The sequence below is a fragment of the Rana temporaria genome, chromosome 4, assembly GCF_905171775.1.
Source record: "Rana temporaria chromosome 4, aRanTem1.1, whole genome shotgun sequence".
Lineage (NCBI taxonomy): Eukaryota > Metazoa > Chordata > Amphibia > Anura > Ranidae > Rana > Rana temporaria.
The window spans coordinates 398,209,955-398,226,212 of record NC_053492.1 but is presented as its reverse complement, the minus strand read 5'-3'; the positions used below and the strand labels follow the sequence as shown (position 1 = coordinate 398,226,212).

General features: G+C 44.1%; 1 protein-coding gene across 2 annotated transcripts in view; it reads left to right on the top strand.

Annotated features, from left to right (window-relative positions):
* Positions 1–16,258, top strand: part of KIZ (kizuna centrosomal protein) — a 247,657-nt gene that overhangs the window by 221,291 nt on the left and 10,108 nt on the right. For both annotated transcript variants that reach the window (XM_040351175.1, XM_040351176.1), the window contains one exon: positions 7,759–7,838. In XM_040351175.1, coding sequence (XP_040207109.1) covers positions 7,759–7,838 — 80 coding nt within the window. The remainder of the gene's footprint in view (positions 1–7,758; positions 7,839–16,258) is intronic.

The following is a 16,258-nucleotide window of genomic DNA, read 5'->3' as shown; positions in this document are numbered from 1 at the left end:
CAGGTGGAGGGTAGAATATAGTTGGAGCAGCCAGGTGCAGTGGAGGACAGAGTGGGAGCAGCCAGGTGGAGGGTAGAACAGAGTGGGAGCAGCCAGGTGGAAGGAAGGATAGGGTGGATGCAGCCAGGTTGAGGGGAGGACAGAGTGGGAGCAGCCAGGTGGAGGGTAGAATAGAGCTGGAGCAGCCAGGTGGAGGGTTGAACAGAGTGGGAGCAGCCAGGTGGAAGGTAGAATAGAGTTGGAGCAGCCAGGTGGAGGATAGAATAGAGTTGGAGCAGCCAGGTGAAGTGGAGGACAGAGTGGGAGCAGCCAGGTGGAGGGTAGAATAGAGTTGGAGCAGCCAGGTGGAGGGTAGAATAGAGTTGGAGCAGCCAGGTGGAGGATAGAATAGAGTTGGAGCAGCCAGGTGGAGGGCAGAATAGAGTGGGAGCAGCCAGGTGGAGGGTAGAACAGAGTGGGAGCAGCCAGGTGGAGGGTAGAACAGAGTGGGAGCAGCCAGGTGGAGGGTAGAACAGAGTGGTAGCAGCCAGGTGGAGGGTAGAACAGAGTGGGAGCAGCCAGGTGGAGGGTAGAATAGAGTTGGAGCAGCCAGGTGAAGTGGAGGACAGAGTGGGAGCAGTCAGGTGGAGGGTAGAATAGAGTTGGAGCAGCCAGGTGAAGTGGAGGACAGAGTGGGAGCAGCCAGGTGGAGGGTAGAATAGAGTTGGAGCAGCCAGGTGAAGTGGAGGACAGAGTGGGAGCAGCCAGGTGGAGGGTAGAATAGAGTTGGAGCAGCCAGGTGAAGTGGAGGACAGAGTGGGAGCAGCCAGGTGGAGGATAGAATAGAGTTGGAGCAGCCAGGTGGAGGGCAGAATAGAGTGGGAGCAGCCAGGTGGAGGGTAGAACAGAGTGGGAGCAGCCAGGTGGAGGGTAGAACAGAGTGGTAGCAGCCAGGTGGAGGGTAGAACAGAGTGGGAGCAGCCAGGTGGAGGGTAGAACAGAGTGGTAGCAGCCAGGTGGAGGGTAGAATAGAGTGGGAGCAGCCAGGTGTAGAGTAGAACAGAGTGGGAGCAGCCAGGTGGAGGGTAGAATAGAGTTGGAGCAGCCAGGTGTAGGGTAGAACAGAGTGGGAGCAGCCAGGTGGAGGGCAGAATAGAGTTGGAGCAGCCAGGTGGAGGGTAGAACAGAGTGGGAGCAGCCAGGTGGAGGATAGAATAGAGTTGGAGCAGCCAGGTGTAGGGTAGAACAGAGTGGGAGCAGCCAGGTGGAGGATAGAATAGAGTTGGAGCAGCCAGGTGTAGGGTAGAACAGAGTGGGAGCAGCCAGGTGGAGGGTAGAATAGAGTTGGAGCAGCCAGGTGTAGGGTAGAACAGAGTGGGAGCAGCCAGGTGGAGGGTAGAACAGAGTGGGAGCAGCCAGGTGGAGGGTAGAACAGAGTGGGAGCAGCCAGGTGGAGGATAGAATAGAGTTGGAGCAGCCAGGTGGAGGGTAGAACAGAGTGGGAGCAGCCAGGTGGAGGGTAGAATAGAGTTGGAGCAGCCAGGTGGAGGGTAGAATAGAGTTGGAGCAGCCAGGTGGAGGGTAGAACAGAGTGGGAGCAGCCAGGTGGAGGGTAGAATAGAGTTGGAGCAGCCAGGTGTAGGGTAGAACAGAGTGGGAGCAGCCAGGTGGAGGGTAGAATAGAGTTGGAGCAGCCAGGTGGAGGGTAGAATAGAGTTGGAGCAGCCAGGTGGAGGGTAGAACAGAATGGGAGCAGCCAGGTGGAGGGTAGAATAGAGTTGGAGCAGCCAGGTGGAGGGTAGAACAGAGTGGGAGCAGCCAGGTGGAGGGTAGAACAGAATGGGAGCAGCCAGGTGGAGTGGAGGACAGGGTGGATGCACTCAGGTGGAGGGTAAAACAGAGTTGGAGCAGCCAGGTGGAAGGTAGAACAGAGTGGGAGCAGCCAGGTGGAAGGTAGAACAGAGTTGGAGCAGCCAGATAGATGGGAGGTAAGTTCTTACCTTGGAGGGTAATAAAAGAATCACTGGCTCCCTCAATGCCTCATGGCAGTTCTTCTCCTCTCTTCCTATTCCCCATCCCACTCGGCATGTTGGGGGCTGAACTCCTCTCAGGGAATCATCATGGAGCCTGCTGGTATCCAGGACTACAATTCCCATAATGCTCTAGTTTCCCAGCTATTGGCTCTGAATGTAGCCAATAGGAGCAGGCATTGCCAGGTGAATACTCTGCTCAAGGAGAGGGAGGGGTGGAATTCCCCCGCTGCTGCGGCTCTGCCTGTGTCCCTCCTCAGAGACTGTCAGTTTCATCGCCACTGCCCTGTCACTAGTTTCAGTCCACGGGCCGGGTAAATCACACTGGCGGGCCGGATACGGCCCGCGGGCCGTAGTTTGAGGACCCCTGCTCTAGGGCAACAGATAGTAATACTATCAAAATTAACTACAAGTGCCTAGTACGCTGGTATATAACACTGGATAAGGCAAACAAGTGAGTGAGTGAGAAACTTATATAGCGCAAACAAATGCGAACTTAATCGCCTCAAGGCGCTGGCTTCCAGAGTTGTACAGGTCTTTCAGAAGAGGTGGGTCTTCAGTTTTTTCCTAAAAACCCGATGGTTTTCTTCCAAGCCGATGGTCGTGGGTAGAGCATTCCAGAGCCGTGGTCCTTGGACCGAAAATCTACGTTCTCCCTTAGATTTGTAGCGAGATTTGGAGAAGGTTTTGGTTGGTTGATCGGGGCACGCGCTGGGTGACGTAGGGTTTTATTTTCTCACTTAAATATTGAGGAGCTTTACCCTGTGTACATTTGTGGGTGAGGCAGAGAGTCTTGAATGTCACCCGGTCCTGTACGGGCAGCCAGTGGAGGGACCTCAAGGCCGGGGAGATTGGTTCCCATGGCTTTTTACCCGTTACCAGTCTGGCTGCTGTGTTCTGGACGACTTGTAGACGTGTAATCTGGTATAGTATCAAAAGGAAGTTTCACGACTTTGTTGGCGATAGTACGGGGAGGTGGGAACGATGGCCCATATATGGTGGACGTGTCCAAAAATTTAAAATTATTGGAGAGAAGTATTGCAGGTAATCAAAGAGATAAAGAGTATAGAGATCCCGGAAGACCCTTGAGGGTGTTTGTTTCATGGGATAAGAATGTCAAATAAACAATACTTGAGAACATTGGTGCCCCATCTAATAAACGCTGCTAAATGTTTAACCACTTGTCCACGGGAGGACGCCATATGACGTCCTCCAATTTGTGCGGTGATATCTGAATGATGCCTGCAGCTACAGGCATCATTCAGATATCACCGTCTTCAGCCGCCGATTCTGTGCACGATAAGAGCGATTAAAGCTGCGGTTCCGCCGATTGATCGTTCTTATAGGCAGCGGGAGGGGACGTCCCCCTCCTCCCGCCGCCATCCATTGTCACGGGAGAGCCCGGAGAGCGAATCGGTCGGCGCTGCTGGAAAGCATAGAGATGGCTGGTGACCAGATGGTCACCAGTCATCTCTTTGACCGTCGGAGGCCCGGGCGCGATGTTATGACGTCACGCCTGGTACCCGGAAGTAAACAAAGCCACAATCGCGGCTGTCGGCATGTGATCTGTGATTTTTTTTTTCACCGATTTCATGCTTGTAAGCCTGGAGGAGAGATGTGGGGTCTTATTGACCCCACATCTCTCAATAAAGAGGACCTGTCGCACTGATTCCTATAACAAGGGATGTTTACATTCCTTGTAATAGGAATAAAAGTGATAAAAAAAAATGTAAAAAAAAGTGTAAAAATAATTAAGTAAAATAAAAATAAAATACATATTTTTTTTAAAAACGCCCCTGTCCCCGTTATCTTGCGCACAGAAGCGAACACGCAAGTCCCGCCCACATATGTAAACGCCGTTCAAACCCCACATGTGAGGTATCGTCGCGTGCGTTAAAGCGTGTGCAACGTGTGCAACAATTCTAGCATTAGACCTCCTCTGTAACTCGAAAATAGTAACCTGTAAAAAATGTTAATGTGTCACCTATGGAGATTTTTAAGTAACGAAGTTTGGTGCCATTCCATGAGTGTGCGCAATTTTAAAGCGTGACATGTTAGGTATCTATTTACTCGGCGTAACATCATCTTTCACATTATACAAAAAAATTGGGCTAACTTTACTGTTTTTTGTTATTTTTTAATTCATGAAACCGTTTTTTTTTTCCAAAAAAAGGCGTTTGAAAAATTACTGTGCAAATACCGTGCGAGAAAAAAGTTGCAATGACCGCCATTTTATTCCCTACGGTGTCTGCTAAAAAAAATATATATATATAAAGTTTGGGGGTTCTGAATAATTTTCTAGCCAAAAAATTGTTATTTTTACATGGAGAGAAGTGCCAAAATAGGCCCGGTGGACAAGTGGTTAATACCCCAACAATGGCAAGAGAAGGAAAGGCCTAGGATGGGAAGTTGGTGTAGAAAAGTAGACAAGATTTTTAATATGGAATACCTTAGGTTTAGCGGAGAAGAAGCTAACAAACGTTTTGAAAGTAAAATCTGGAGAGAGTTAAAGCAGTCAGGGATATATGTAGAATTCATGAGAGCAGAGGAAGGGACGGGGTTGGGGGCCACAGTAGGGTATAGATAAGGAATAGGGAAAAGAGGGGGGTTAAATAAAAGGGAATTGGTACATGGGGGATGTTAAGTGATGTGTTTTTATATATGGATACTGATGTATTAATTTCTTAAAAAAAAATTATAAATATATTGAAAAAAAAATAAAAAGCCTGTCCCCTGCCAGCAGTCTAATACAGTTGTGTTCAAAATTATTGAACCCCCCAATGCTGTAAAGGGTTTTAGGGAATTTAGTGTACATTTGTAATTGTATTCAGAATGAAATCCTACAAGGACTTCTTAAAGAACCATTTGCAAACTAAAATTACATTAATTGGTTTTGTAATACAGTAGTAAATGTTTATTTTGTGAATTCTTCATTTACACAATTATTCAACCCCTTAAAGACTACCACTCTGAAGAACAGAGGTTCATTGAAGTGTTTTCAATCAGGTATTGAAAACACCTGTGGATGTCAGGGAGCAGAAATAAAGCCTAATAAGCACCAATCAGGCAGCTTTAAAATGACTGTGATACTCAGCTCCTTCTAGACATTTACTGGTATGGTTACAAACATGGTGAAGTCAAGAGAATGGTCCAGGAAGACAAGAGAAGATGTGATTACTCTTCACAGGAAGGGCAATGACTATAAGAAGATTGCAAAGATGTTAAACATACCAAGAGACACCATAGGAAGCATCATTCACAAATTCAAGGCAAAGGGCACTGTTGAAACGCTACCTGGTCGTGGCAGAAAGAAGATGCTGGCTTTGACTGCTGTGCGCTACCTGAAGCGTAGAGTGGAGAAAAGTCCCCGTGTGACTGCTGAGGAACTGAGAAAAGATTTGTCAGATGTGGGTACTGAAGTTTCTGCTCAGACAATACGGCGCACACTGCGTAATGAAGGCCTCCATGCCATAACTCCCAGGCGCACCCCCTTGCTGTCTCCAAAGAATAAGAAGAGTCGACTGCAGTATGCCAAAAGTCATGTGGACAAACCACAGAAGTTTTGGGATTGTGTTCTGTGGACTGATGAAACAAAATTAGAACTGTTTGGGCCCATGGATCAACACTATGTTTGGAGGAGGAAGAACAAGTCCTAAGATGAAAAGAACACCTTGCCTACTGTGAAGCATGGCGGGGGGTCAATCATGCTTTGGGGCTGTTTTGCTTCTGCAGGTACAGGGAAGCTTCAGCGTGTGCAAGGTACCATGAATTCTCTTCAGTACCGGGAGATAGTGGATAACAATGTGATGCAGTCCGTCACAAACCTGAGGCTTGGGAGACGTTGGACCTTTCAACAGGACAATGATCCCAAGCATACCTCCAAGTCCACTAGAGCATGGTTGCAGATTAAAGGCTGGAACATTTTGGAGTGGCCATCGCAGTCACCAGACTTAAATCCGATTGAGAACCTCTGGTGGGACTTAAAGAAAGCAGTTGCAGTGCGCAAGCCTAAGAATGTGACTGAACTGGAGGCTTTTGCCCATGACGAATGGGCAAAGATACCCGTAGATCGCTGCAAGACACTTGTGTCAAGCTATGCTTCACGTTTAAAAGCTGTTATAACTGTAAAAGGATGTTGTACTAAGCACTAAGTTTGAATTATAAGTGGATTGACAGAGCATAAACATTAATTAAATAAGGATTGACTGTCAGCTTTCAAGTCCCTCTATGAAAGAGGATATATGGGGGTTTCCTTATACAGGAAAAATATGGGGACTCTTGTTAAAGCATCGACAGTAAAATTCTGTAGAAATATGTGGGCCTGGTCAAACCTCAATCATGAGAGCCACATAAGCACTAAGTTTGAATGTCACTTGGGGGTTGAATAAAACTGATAATGATGTGAGCACAGAAAAGACATTTGTGGTTATTTCCTTATAAATGTTATGTTATATTTGTCTGACCTACACGTGCCTCTTTGATTTAATTGTAAGCAGGATGACTGAATGATCAAAATCAATGTCAAACTGGCCAAAACAATCAATTTCAGTGGGGGTTGAATAATTTTGAATACAACTGTAGGTGGATTCAGAGAGAGTTAGGCCGGCGTATCAGTAGATACGCCGACCTAACTCTGAATCTGCACCGTCCTAAGTTTAATTGTATTCTCAAACTGAGATACACTTAAACCTAGCTAAGATACGACAGCCTGCGGCTAGCAAGGTGGTGCTTCCGCTGAGTTCGGCGTAGAATATGTAAATGCCTAGATACGCCGATTCACGAATGTACGTGCGCCCGTCGCAGTAAAGATATGCAGTTTATGTAAGGCATTTTTAGGCGTAAAGTTATTCCATCAAATAGCTGGACTAGTCAATGTTAAGTATGGCCGTCGTTCCCGCGTCGAAATTTGAAAATTTTACGTTGTTTGCGTAAGTCGTCTGTGAATAGGGCTGGACGTAATTTACGTTCACGGCGAAACCAATACGTCCTTGCGGCGTACTTTGGAGCAATGCACACTGGGATATGTACACGGACGGCGCATGCGCCGTTCTTAAAAAACGTCAATCACGTCGGGTCACAGTTAATATACATAAAACACGCCCCCCACATCCTCATTTGAATTAGGCGCACTTACGCCGGCCAATTTACTCTACGCCGCCGTAACTTAGGAGGCAAGTGCTTTGTGAATACAGCACTTGCCTATCTAACTTACGGTGGCGTAAATGCCATACGCTACGCCTGCCTAAAGTTGCGCGCCCCTACCTGAATCTAGCTATAAGATGGAGCTCTTGCTGTCTGTGCGGAAGCAGTGGTATTATTGAAACCAGCAAATCTCATACTCCCTGCAGATTGGAAAACGTTGACTGAGCAGGGGCAATGCCTGAACTCTGCAAAAACCATACAGAGAGTAAGGGCCCTTCTGTGCAGTTTTGGCAGAGGACAGCCTTTTCTACTAAGGCTGTGGCTGCTTTCTAAAGAAACTGTAAGCTTCTGCACACCTTTTCTATTGATGCACATGGAATGTATTTAGCTGGTTTAAACTGAAAGTTCAATTAGGCTTCAAAGTTTGACAACGTTTTATTTTCAATTTAACATGATTATCCTACATGATAAGATCACTGTGTTGAGGACTGGCATCTGTGAATTACTATTTTATAAGCAGGCATCGATTTATGGGTATTGGAGTCGGTAGAGAGTTTGGGAACCTGGTCATCATTACGTTTAACTTTCTGTATATTTTTCATTATAGAAGAGAAAACGTGACTACCCTCCCAGAACCAGTGGCGCACATGACATCAAATAAAGATGCAGCCAAAATGAAGTCTAAAGGTAATTTTTTTTTTCAACACGGGTAAAATGAATGTTAAATATTTTATTTTTATTTATTTTTAATTTTTTTCTTGCTTTACAACTAATATCAGAATTCATGGCCACTTAATATAATAGCACAGATGTCTAAAAAAAAAAATGTGTAGCACTATTAATCTATTACTTAATTCCTTCTTTGTATTTAAATTCCTTGTGTTGACACATCACTGTAAAGGTAAAGAAACAAAAGATTTTTCATTTTCCTGGTGTTGAATATTTGTCCCTGCATTCCATTCTGCCAGCTTTTCAGCTCATACCTTCGCTTTCCTCGGATTTAAAATAGTTCCCCAAACACAATTACTATCCAACGTCTATCATCAGTCTCCAAGGGAAGTAACATTTCATGTTACCCTGACCTAATTGTAAGGGATACGGTTCCTTTGCTACGAGCTGAGCCGCGTTCTTTGTAATCTCAGTGGGATAATAGTGCAGCTATTTGAGTGACATGCTCCCGTGTATTGTATTCAGCTGTTCCCTGGTTATTTTCCAATTCATACAAGTGTGACCTTACACCAACACTATCATTTTGCCTTCACAAGGTAATTCTCTGCTTGTCTCCATGATAAGATGCCGCGGAAAAAAAAAAAACTTTCTTACATGATATCATTTTCTCAGGTTTTAAGGTGTAAAATAAACAGTACCATCTAATCGTATTTACATGGAATTGAAAAGTTGTGAATAGCTTCTTGTAAGAAGGAGCGTATTATCCGTAAGGAAATATTTAGAATTATTATTACAGTATTTGCCTTAAAAGTGCTACTAAACCCAAAAGCAATTTATTATATTGCAGCTTACCATTTCATAGATGTGATGGCTGCATTTGTTTTCTTTTATTTTCACCTGGTACTCCAGCCAGTAAGGCTGGGTTCACACTATTGCAATCCCCACATCCAATTCGCAATAGCAGGAGGTTGTGACTTGCTCTCTATGGAGCCGGTTAACATATCTCCGATGCGGTACTGGTGCAAATTTGCACAGGAGCCCTCTGCGGTTTTTGGTCTGTTTCAGGTCCGAATTCAGCCCAAAATTCAGGCTGAAATCAGACCTGAAACGGTGAACCAGGATGTACTGAACCCCTGCTGGAAGCCGGATCGTTATTAGCTTTGGGCCTCGTGCACACGGTACAATTGTTGGCCAATCAGATTTTTGTCTTAAGGGCATGTGCCTGGATCTTGTCTTGCATACTAACGGTACACAATTTTTGTGCAACAAACACGAACGTAGTGACATACTACGAGGAATTTCAGTTCTTGAGCGCCAGCCTTTGGGCCCCTTTTGCTAATTTTGTGTTTGGTGAGCATTGATTCCAAGCATGCGTGTTTGTACTTTGAACTTTTGTACTGACCATCAGAAAATCTGATAACCAACCGTTGTCCGCCGAAAATTTACTAGCATGTCATCCAACATTTGTTGGCAGAAAGTTGGACAATTGTCAAAAGGAGCGTACTAACGGTAAGATTTTAGGACAACAGTCTGTCAGCAGACAAAACCCTGCCAACAATTGGATCATGTGTGCGAGGCTTAAGTCTCCCCTGCCAAATGCATCGGTTTACATGGATGAGACAACCCATTTATTGTTAGCAAGAGTGCTTTCAGTGATCAGCTTTTATTTATGTAACACTTTTATCCCAAATGGATTTTTTTTTCCTGCAACTGATTATAAAGTGCTAGCTGAAGCCAGCCCACCAAGCCAACCCAGAGCCGCAGATTGGCGGAGGCAGCAGGCACACGCTCTGTCCAGGCTCCCATGACTGACACATGCACTGGCCAATTGCCTCCTTGTACGGGACTTGGGCATCTCAGGGAAGCCAATAGGTGAGATGCAGAGAGGAAGTAAGGGGGCAGGACTGCAGAAGGCCGTGCGTACGCTGCTGGTAAAGCCTGAGCCAAGGCAGTAGACCGACCACCCACCAGCATATTTTTAATAGCCACTCTTCTGTTATGGACAGGAGAAAAGATGGCGGCCCTACTGGCATGCCCACAGAGTGGGCTGTGTACCATAGGTTCACATCACTGCGCTAGTCTAAAACGTAGCTTTTATTATTCTTGTTAAAAATGTACCGACTATATATGTACACTTACTCACAAGGGGGCACCAAGACCCAAATTGACTCTCAACATCACAAGATTGCTTGTATCTGGGTTAAAGGGCTCCTTATCCAATGGTCATGATAGGTACAGTGCCTTGCAATACTATTCACCACCCCCCCCCCCCCCCCCTTGGCTTTTTACCTTTTAGTTCAATGTTTTTTTTAAATCTTAATTATATGCGATGTATCAGAACACAATTGCCTAAGTTGGTGAAGTAAAATTAGAAAAATATATACATAAAAATATTTTTCAGAAATAAAATACTGATAATGGGCATGTGCGTTTGTATTCACCCCCTTTGTAATAAAGCCCATAAAAAGCCCTGGTGCAACCAATTACCTTCAGAAGTCACATAATTGGTGAAATGATGTCCACCTGTGTGCAATCTAAGTGTCACATGATCTGTCATTACATATACACACCTTTTTGAAAGGCCCAAGAGGCTGCAACACCTAAGCAAGAGGCACCACTAACCAAACACTGCCATGAAGACCAAGGAACTCTCCAAACAAGTAAGGGACAATGTTGTTGAGAAGTAAAGGTCAGGGTTAGGTTATAAAAAAAATATCGAAATCTTTGATGATCCCTAGGGGCACCATCAAATCTATCATAACCAAATGGAAAGAACATGGCACAACAGAAAACCTGCCAAGAGACGACCACACACCAAAACTCACGGACCGGGCAAGGAGGGCATTCATCAGAGAAGCAGCACAGAGACCTAAGGTAACCCTGGAAGAGCTGCAGAGTTCCACAGCAGAGACTGGAGCAGTACATAGGACAGCAGTACATAGGACGACAATACGCTGTACACTTCATAGAGTTTGGCTTTATGGCAGAGTGGTTAGAAGAAAGCCATTACTTTCAGCAAAAAAACAAAATGGCATGCTTTGAGTTTGAGAAAAGGCATGTGGGAGACTCCCAAAATGTATGGAGGAAGGTGCTCCGGTCTGATGAGACTAAAATTGAAATTTTGGCCATCAACGAAAATGCTATGTCTGGCGCAAACCCAACGCATCACATCACCCAAAGAACATCATCCCCACAGTGAAACATGCTGGTGGCAGCATCCTGCTGTGGGGATGTTTTTCAACAGTTAGGACTGGGAAACTGGTCAGAGTTGAGGGTAAAATAGATGGTGCTAAATACAGGGATATTCTTGAGCAAAACCTGTACGACTCTGTGTGATTTGAGGCTAGGACGGAGGTTTGCCTTCCAGCAGGAAAATGACCCCAAACACACTGCTAAAGCAACACTTGAGTGGTTTAAGGGGAAACATGTAAAAGTAGAATTTCAAAAGGGATGGACAGCCGCACTCCGAAGGAACTTCAAAAGTTGTCTTTATTGGTAAAAATGGACATGCATCACAAAAACAGCCAAAGAAAGGGACAGCCGACGCGTTTCACACTGATTCAGTGCTTAATCATGGCTGATATGTAATTAAAATATATATGATTCCTATAAAAAACATGTGACCACTATTAGCCAATGGTGGATGAAAGCCAATTAATGAAAAGCACACCCCACCCTAAATAGGTAACAGAGATCACCTGTGCACACAAAGGAATCTAGAAACAAACACATATATATGCATAAAGAAAATACTTTCAGAAAAAATACACTTTCAGAAAAAAAATATATATGTGTGTATATATATATATATATATATATATATATATATGTGTGTGTGTATATATATATATATATATATATATATATATATATATATATATATATATATATATATATATATATAAATATATATATATATATATATATACTTTCAATTTGAAATTAAAGAAACTCCCACACACCAACACAGTGCATGAGTCCACATAAAGTGACTAAGCCAAAAGAATGTATATGTAAAAAATATACACATAAATATGTATGTGTATGTAACTTGTGGTAGTGTGTGTAAATACCTGAGTGAATAAATAAATGTGAACAAAAAGTTCTTCCAATAATGGTAGCTAGTAAAGTAAACAGAAACAAACGAGAGACCGCATCGATTATGAAAGCAACAATGTACAGTATATGTTTGGAAACAACTTCTATATCAATCGAGACGATCCCGTAAAAATAGAACCAAGAAGGTTAGTTTCTCTGATTTTGAAAATGAGGTAGCCTATGACACCCTAGCTACATCAGGGTCGGAATCCTCACCGGATCGGAGCATTGTGTCACCAGCACCATTGATGGATGAGGGGACACGATCTAGTGGACACCCCCGTGGGTCAAACAAAGAAACGAAGAAGAATAGAACCGTCATAAGAAAACAAGACGCGGGGGGAAGAGAGGCAAAAATAAAAAACACCCCATATGTTTTGCGGGGGACAACGCGGAAATGATTACAAACGTTCTGAACATCTCTCAAAGATCCCTGAACACCGAAGAAACGGAACTGTTATCCAAGGGAATGAACTTTTGTCCGACTAACCATTTTGATCTTTTCAAAACTATTTTAGATGTTAATAAGTTTTTACGCAGTCTTACCCTCAAGAAACATTTCCTTACTCCTACGTCCCACATAGATGAGGTATCCATTGACAGCTTGGGGTCAGGTGAGTCGGTCTCCTCTCCTTTACTTTTTAAAGAGGTCTGTGGTTTACAGCAGTGTTTCTCAACTCCAGTCCTCGGGGCGCACCAACAGGTCTTGTTTTCAGGCTTTCCATTATTGTGCACAGGTGATTTTATCAGTTTCACTGCCTTAGTAATTACCACAGCAGTTTGATCTGAGGGAAATCCTGAAAACATGACCTGTTGGTGCGCCCCGAGGACTGGAGTTGAGAAACACTGGTTTACAGGACCTTACAGATTTGTTGTTAAAATCAGATCCTTGTCCCGTGCATCCCGTTGACAGTCACACTGCTATATCGTTTAAACTCAGATCCAATTTTTATCCGTTGGGTTCCAGGGGCAAGGATCTTGATATGTTTCAAAAACTGGTAGAGGGAGACCTCACGCGCCTGGCCCGTAGCTGCCATAGCATTAACCATTCTAGTAATTTGTCCACTCTGGAAAGACAGGCTTTGAAATCCCTGGGTACAGATAATAACATCACTATTAGAAATGCAGACAAAGGGGGAACCGTAGTTGTACTTGATTCACCAATCTATAAAGAAGAGGCTCTCCGCCAATTGTCAGATGAGCAGACTTACCAACATCTCAGATCTGATCCCACTGTGCCATTAACTAGAGAGCTGACCACGCTCCTTGATAGAGGTGCACAGGTGGGTATCTTTTCTGACTTGGATAAAAATCTTTTTGTTCCCGCCCACCCAATTATGCCAATATTCCACCACTTGCCCAAAGTTCACAAGGGATTATTCCCTCTTACGGGCAGACCCATAGTGGCGGGTATTGGCTCGCTCAATGAACGATTGGGCGAATGGGTGGACGGACAGCTACAACCCCTTGTCTCCGAGCTCCCCGGCTTCTTACGAGATACCAAGCAGCTACTTTCCAAATTTCATGGTTTTGTTTGGGATGAAAAATATAAGTGGGTTAGCTGCGATGTGGCTAGCCTCTATTCTAGCATCCCACATCACTTAGGTTTACAAGCGGTTTCTCACTTCCTAAAAGAATCTGGTAGATTTTCATTAGTTTTACGGGAGTTTATTATACTAGCATTGGAATATCTTCTCACTCATAATTTTTTCATGTTCGGGGCCTATTACCTGCAGAGATGCGGCGCCAAGTTTTCACCATCCCTAGCTAATCTCTATATGGGATGGTGGGAGAGGTCCCGCATCTTTGGATGTGATAGCCCCCGTCGTGATGATACAGTGTTTTATTGTCGCTACATTGACGATTTGCTCTTCATTAGCTCCGATGAGTCTGCCAATCTTGACACTTGGTTATTCTATTTGAATGACAATAATCTGAATTTACACTTTACTGGTAATTTACAACCAATTTCCATAGATTTTCTGGATGTCAAGCTCACGGGTGCTAATGGACACATAGTCACAGGACTTAATAGAAAAATTACAGCCGGCAATGTTTTATTGCGGGCTGACTCCTCACATCCCCCACACACTATCAGAGGTATCCCCTTTGGTCAGTTCCTCAGACTTAAGCGTCTATGTAGCACACCAGAAGATTTTTCCAAAGAAGCAACCGAGATGGCTTTGAGATTTAAAGCTAGAGGCTATCCTGCCAAGACCATCAATAGAGATCTACTTAAAGCGGTGGTTCACCCTAAAAACGACTTTACCCTATTACACTGCCCCCCCATATTACAATACGATTATGCCTATAATCTTTTTTTTGCTGCTGTACACACCTGGGTACAGCTATTCACCCGTGTCCTCCGGGTTGCGAGTCCCGCGGGAGTGGGCGTTCCTAACATGGCGGTGATTGACGTTTTGACAAAAAAACGAGCTCCCCCCGTCGCGTAAGCCGCATCACGATTGGCGAAAGGAGCCGAACGGCGAGTCGGCGCTATACTGCGCCTGCGCATCGCCATTCGGCTCCTTTCGCCAGTCGTGACGCGGCTTACGTGACGGGGGGAGCTCGTTTTTTTGTCAAAACGTCAATCACCGCCATGTTAGGAACGCCCACTCCCGCGGGACTCGCAAACCCGGAGGACATGGGTGAATAGCTGTACCCAGGTATGTACAGCTGCAAAAAAAAATTAAAGGCATAATCGTATTGTAATGTGGGGGGGCAGTGTAATAGGGGAAAGTCGTTTTTAGGGTGAACCACCGCTTTAAGGTAGACCCCATCTCAAGATCTTCACTATTAAAGGAAAGTAACTCGAACAGTAAGCGTACCTGTTCCTCCTTTAAAAATTCTATCTCAATTTTTTCAACCCCCTTTAGTACAGTTTTACAAAATAAGACAGATTGTCACTAAATACCTTCCAGTATTGTACAACGACATTCTGTCTAAGGGCATTAAACCATTAGTCAAAGAGCACCCACATTGCGGGGTGTTTTGTCGCCCAGTTTGTTCCAAACAAAACCAATAAAATAAAATTGGCTGCACTTTAAAGGAACATTCAAATGTGGCATTAAGGGATGTAGATATTGTAGCCTCATTAAAACAGGCCAGTATGTACATTCATGCTCCAGCGGGAAGAATTTTGACATAAAACAGTTTGTTAATTGCAACACCATGTTTTTGATATATGTCATCACCTGCGATGCATGTAATGTACAGTACGTAGGCAGGACTATTAGAGATAGACTCAGTGATCACCTGTATGATAAAGATAAGGATCACAATACGAACATAGCCAAAGATTGGAATATCGTACACTCCAAGGACATTTCCAGTCTATCCATACAGGGAGTGGAGAAAATCGTTTGTCCGGTTAGAGGAGGAGACAAGTTTAGGTTACTGTGCAAACATGAGGTTTTTTGGATATTCCATTTAAATACCATAATACCTAGAGGACTCAACTTTGAGTGGGATGTATCCCACTATTATGATTAACACTTATGTCCACTTTCCTCAACGTTTGCACAGTCTCCTCCTCACCTCTTCCCTGGGCCATTTTTCTAGCTAGATTTATATGACAGTGTTTTCCTGGATATGGACAACCCAGTGTTACCGTTTATTCTCTAAAACTTCATTAAACCAGTCTTTCTATATATAGATTAATTTAGGATAATTACAACATATTTTGTCCTTTTGGCCTTATATCATCATATCTAGCCAGTCTACTCCTATATACCATGATATACTTTTTCGTTTTTGTCTATTTTGTGTTTTAGGGTTCTCCAATGGACACATATATCAGCCAATCTACTAAGCCTATGTTGCTTTTGCAACGTAGAAAATTATACAGGCACATGGGATATCTTGTCTCTGTGGAGGTCCTGCTATCCAGAGTCTATGTATCTTAAGTATATTTTTTAATATAGACGACTCTCCGGTTTATGGTTATATGTCGGTTATTCTGATGTTTCTTATCACATTCATTACCGGGAAGTCGTTTATATAATTAGTAGTCTCCATGTGTGTTAACGATACACACATGGAGTTTTTTACTCTTCTACTAAAAACATCGGCCCAGATTCTCAAAGGGCTTACGACGGCGCAACACAATAGACTCTGTGGGGCAATTTCAAAGAAATTACGCCGGTGTATCTCTTGATACGCCACGTAATTTCAAATTTGGCGCGTCGTATCTTTGTTTTGGTATCCACAAAACAAGATACGACGGCATCTGTGTTAGATCCGACAGGCGTACGTCTTCGTACGCCGTCGGATCTTAGATGCAATTTTTCGGCTTCCGCTAGATGGCGTTCCCGTCTTAATCCGCGTCGAGAATGCAAATT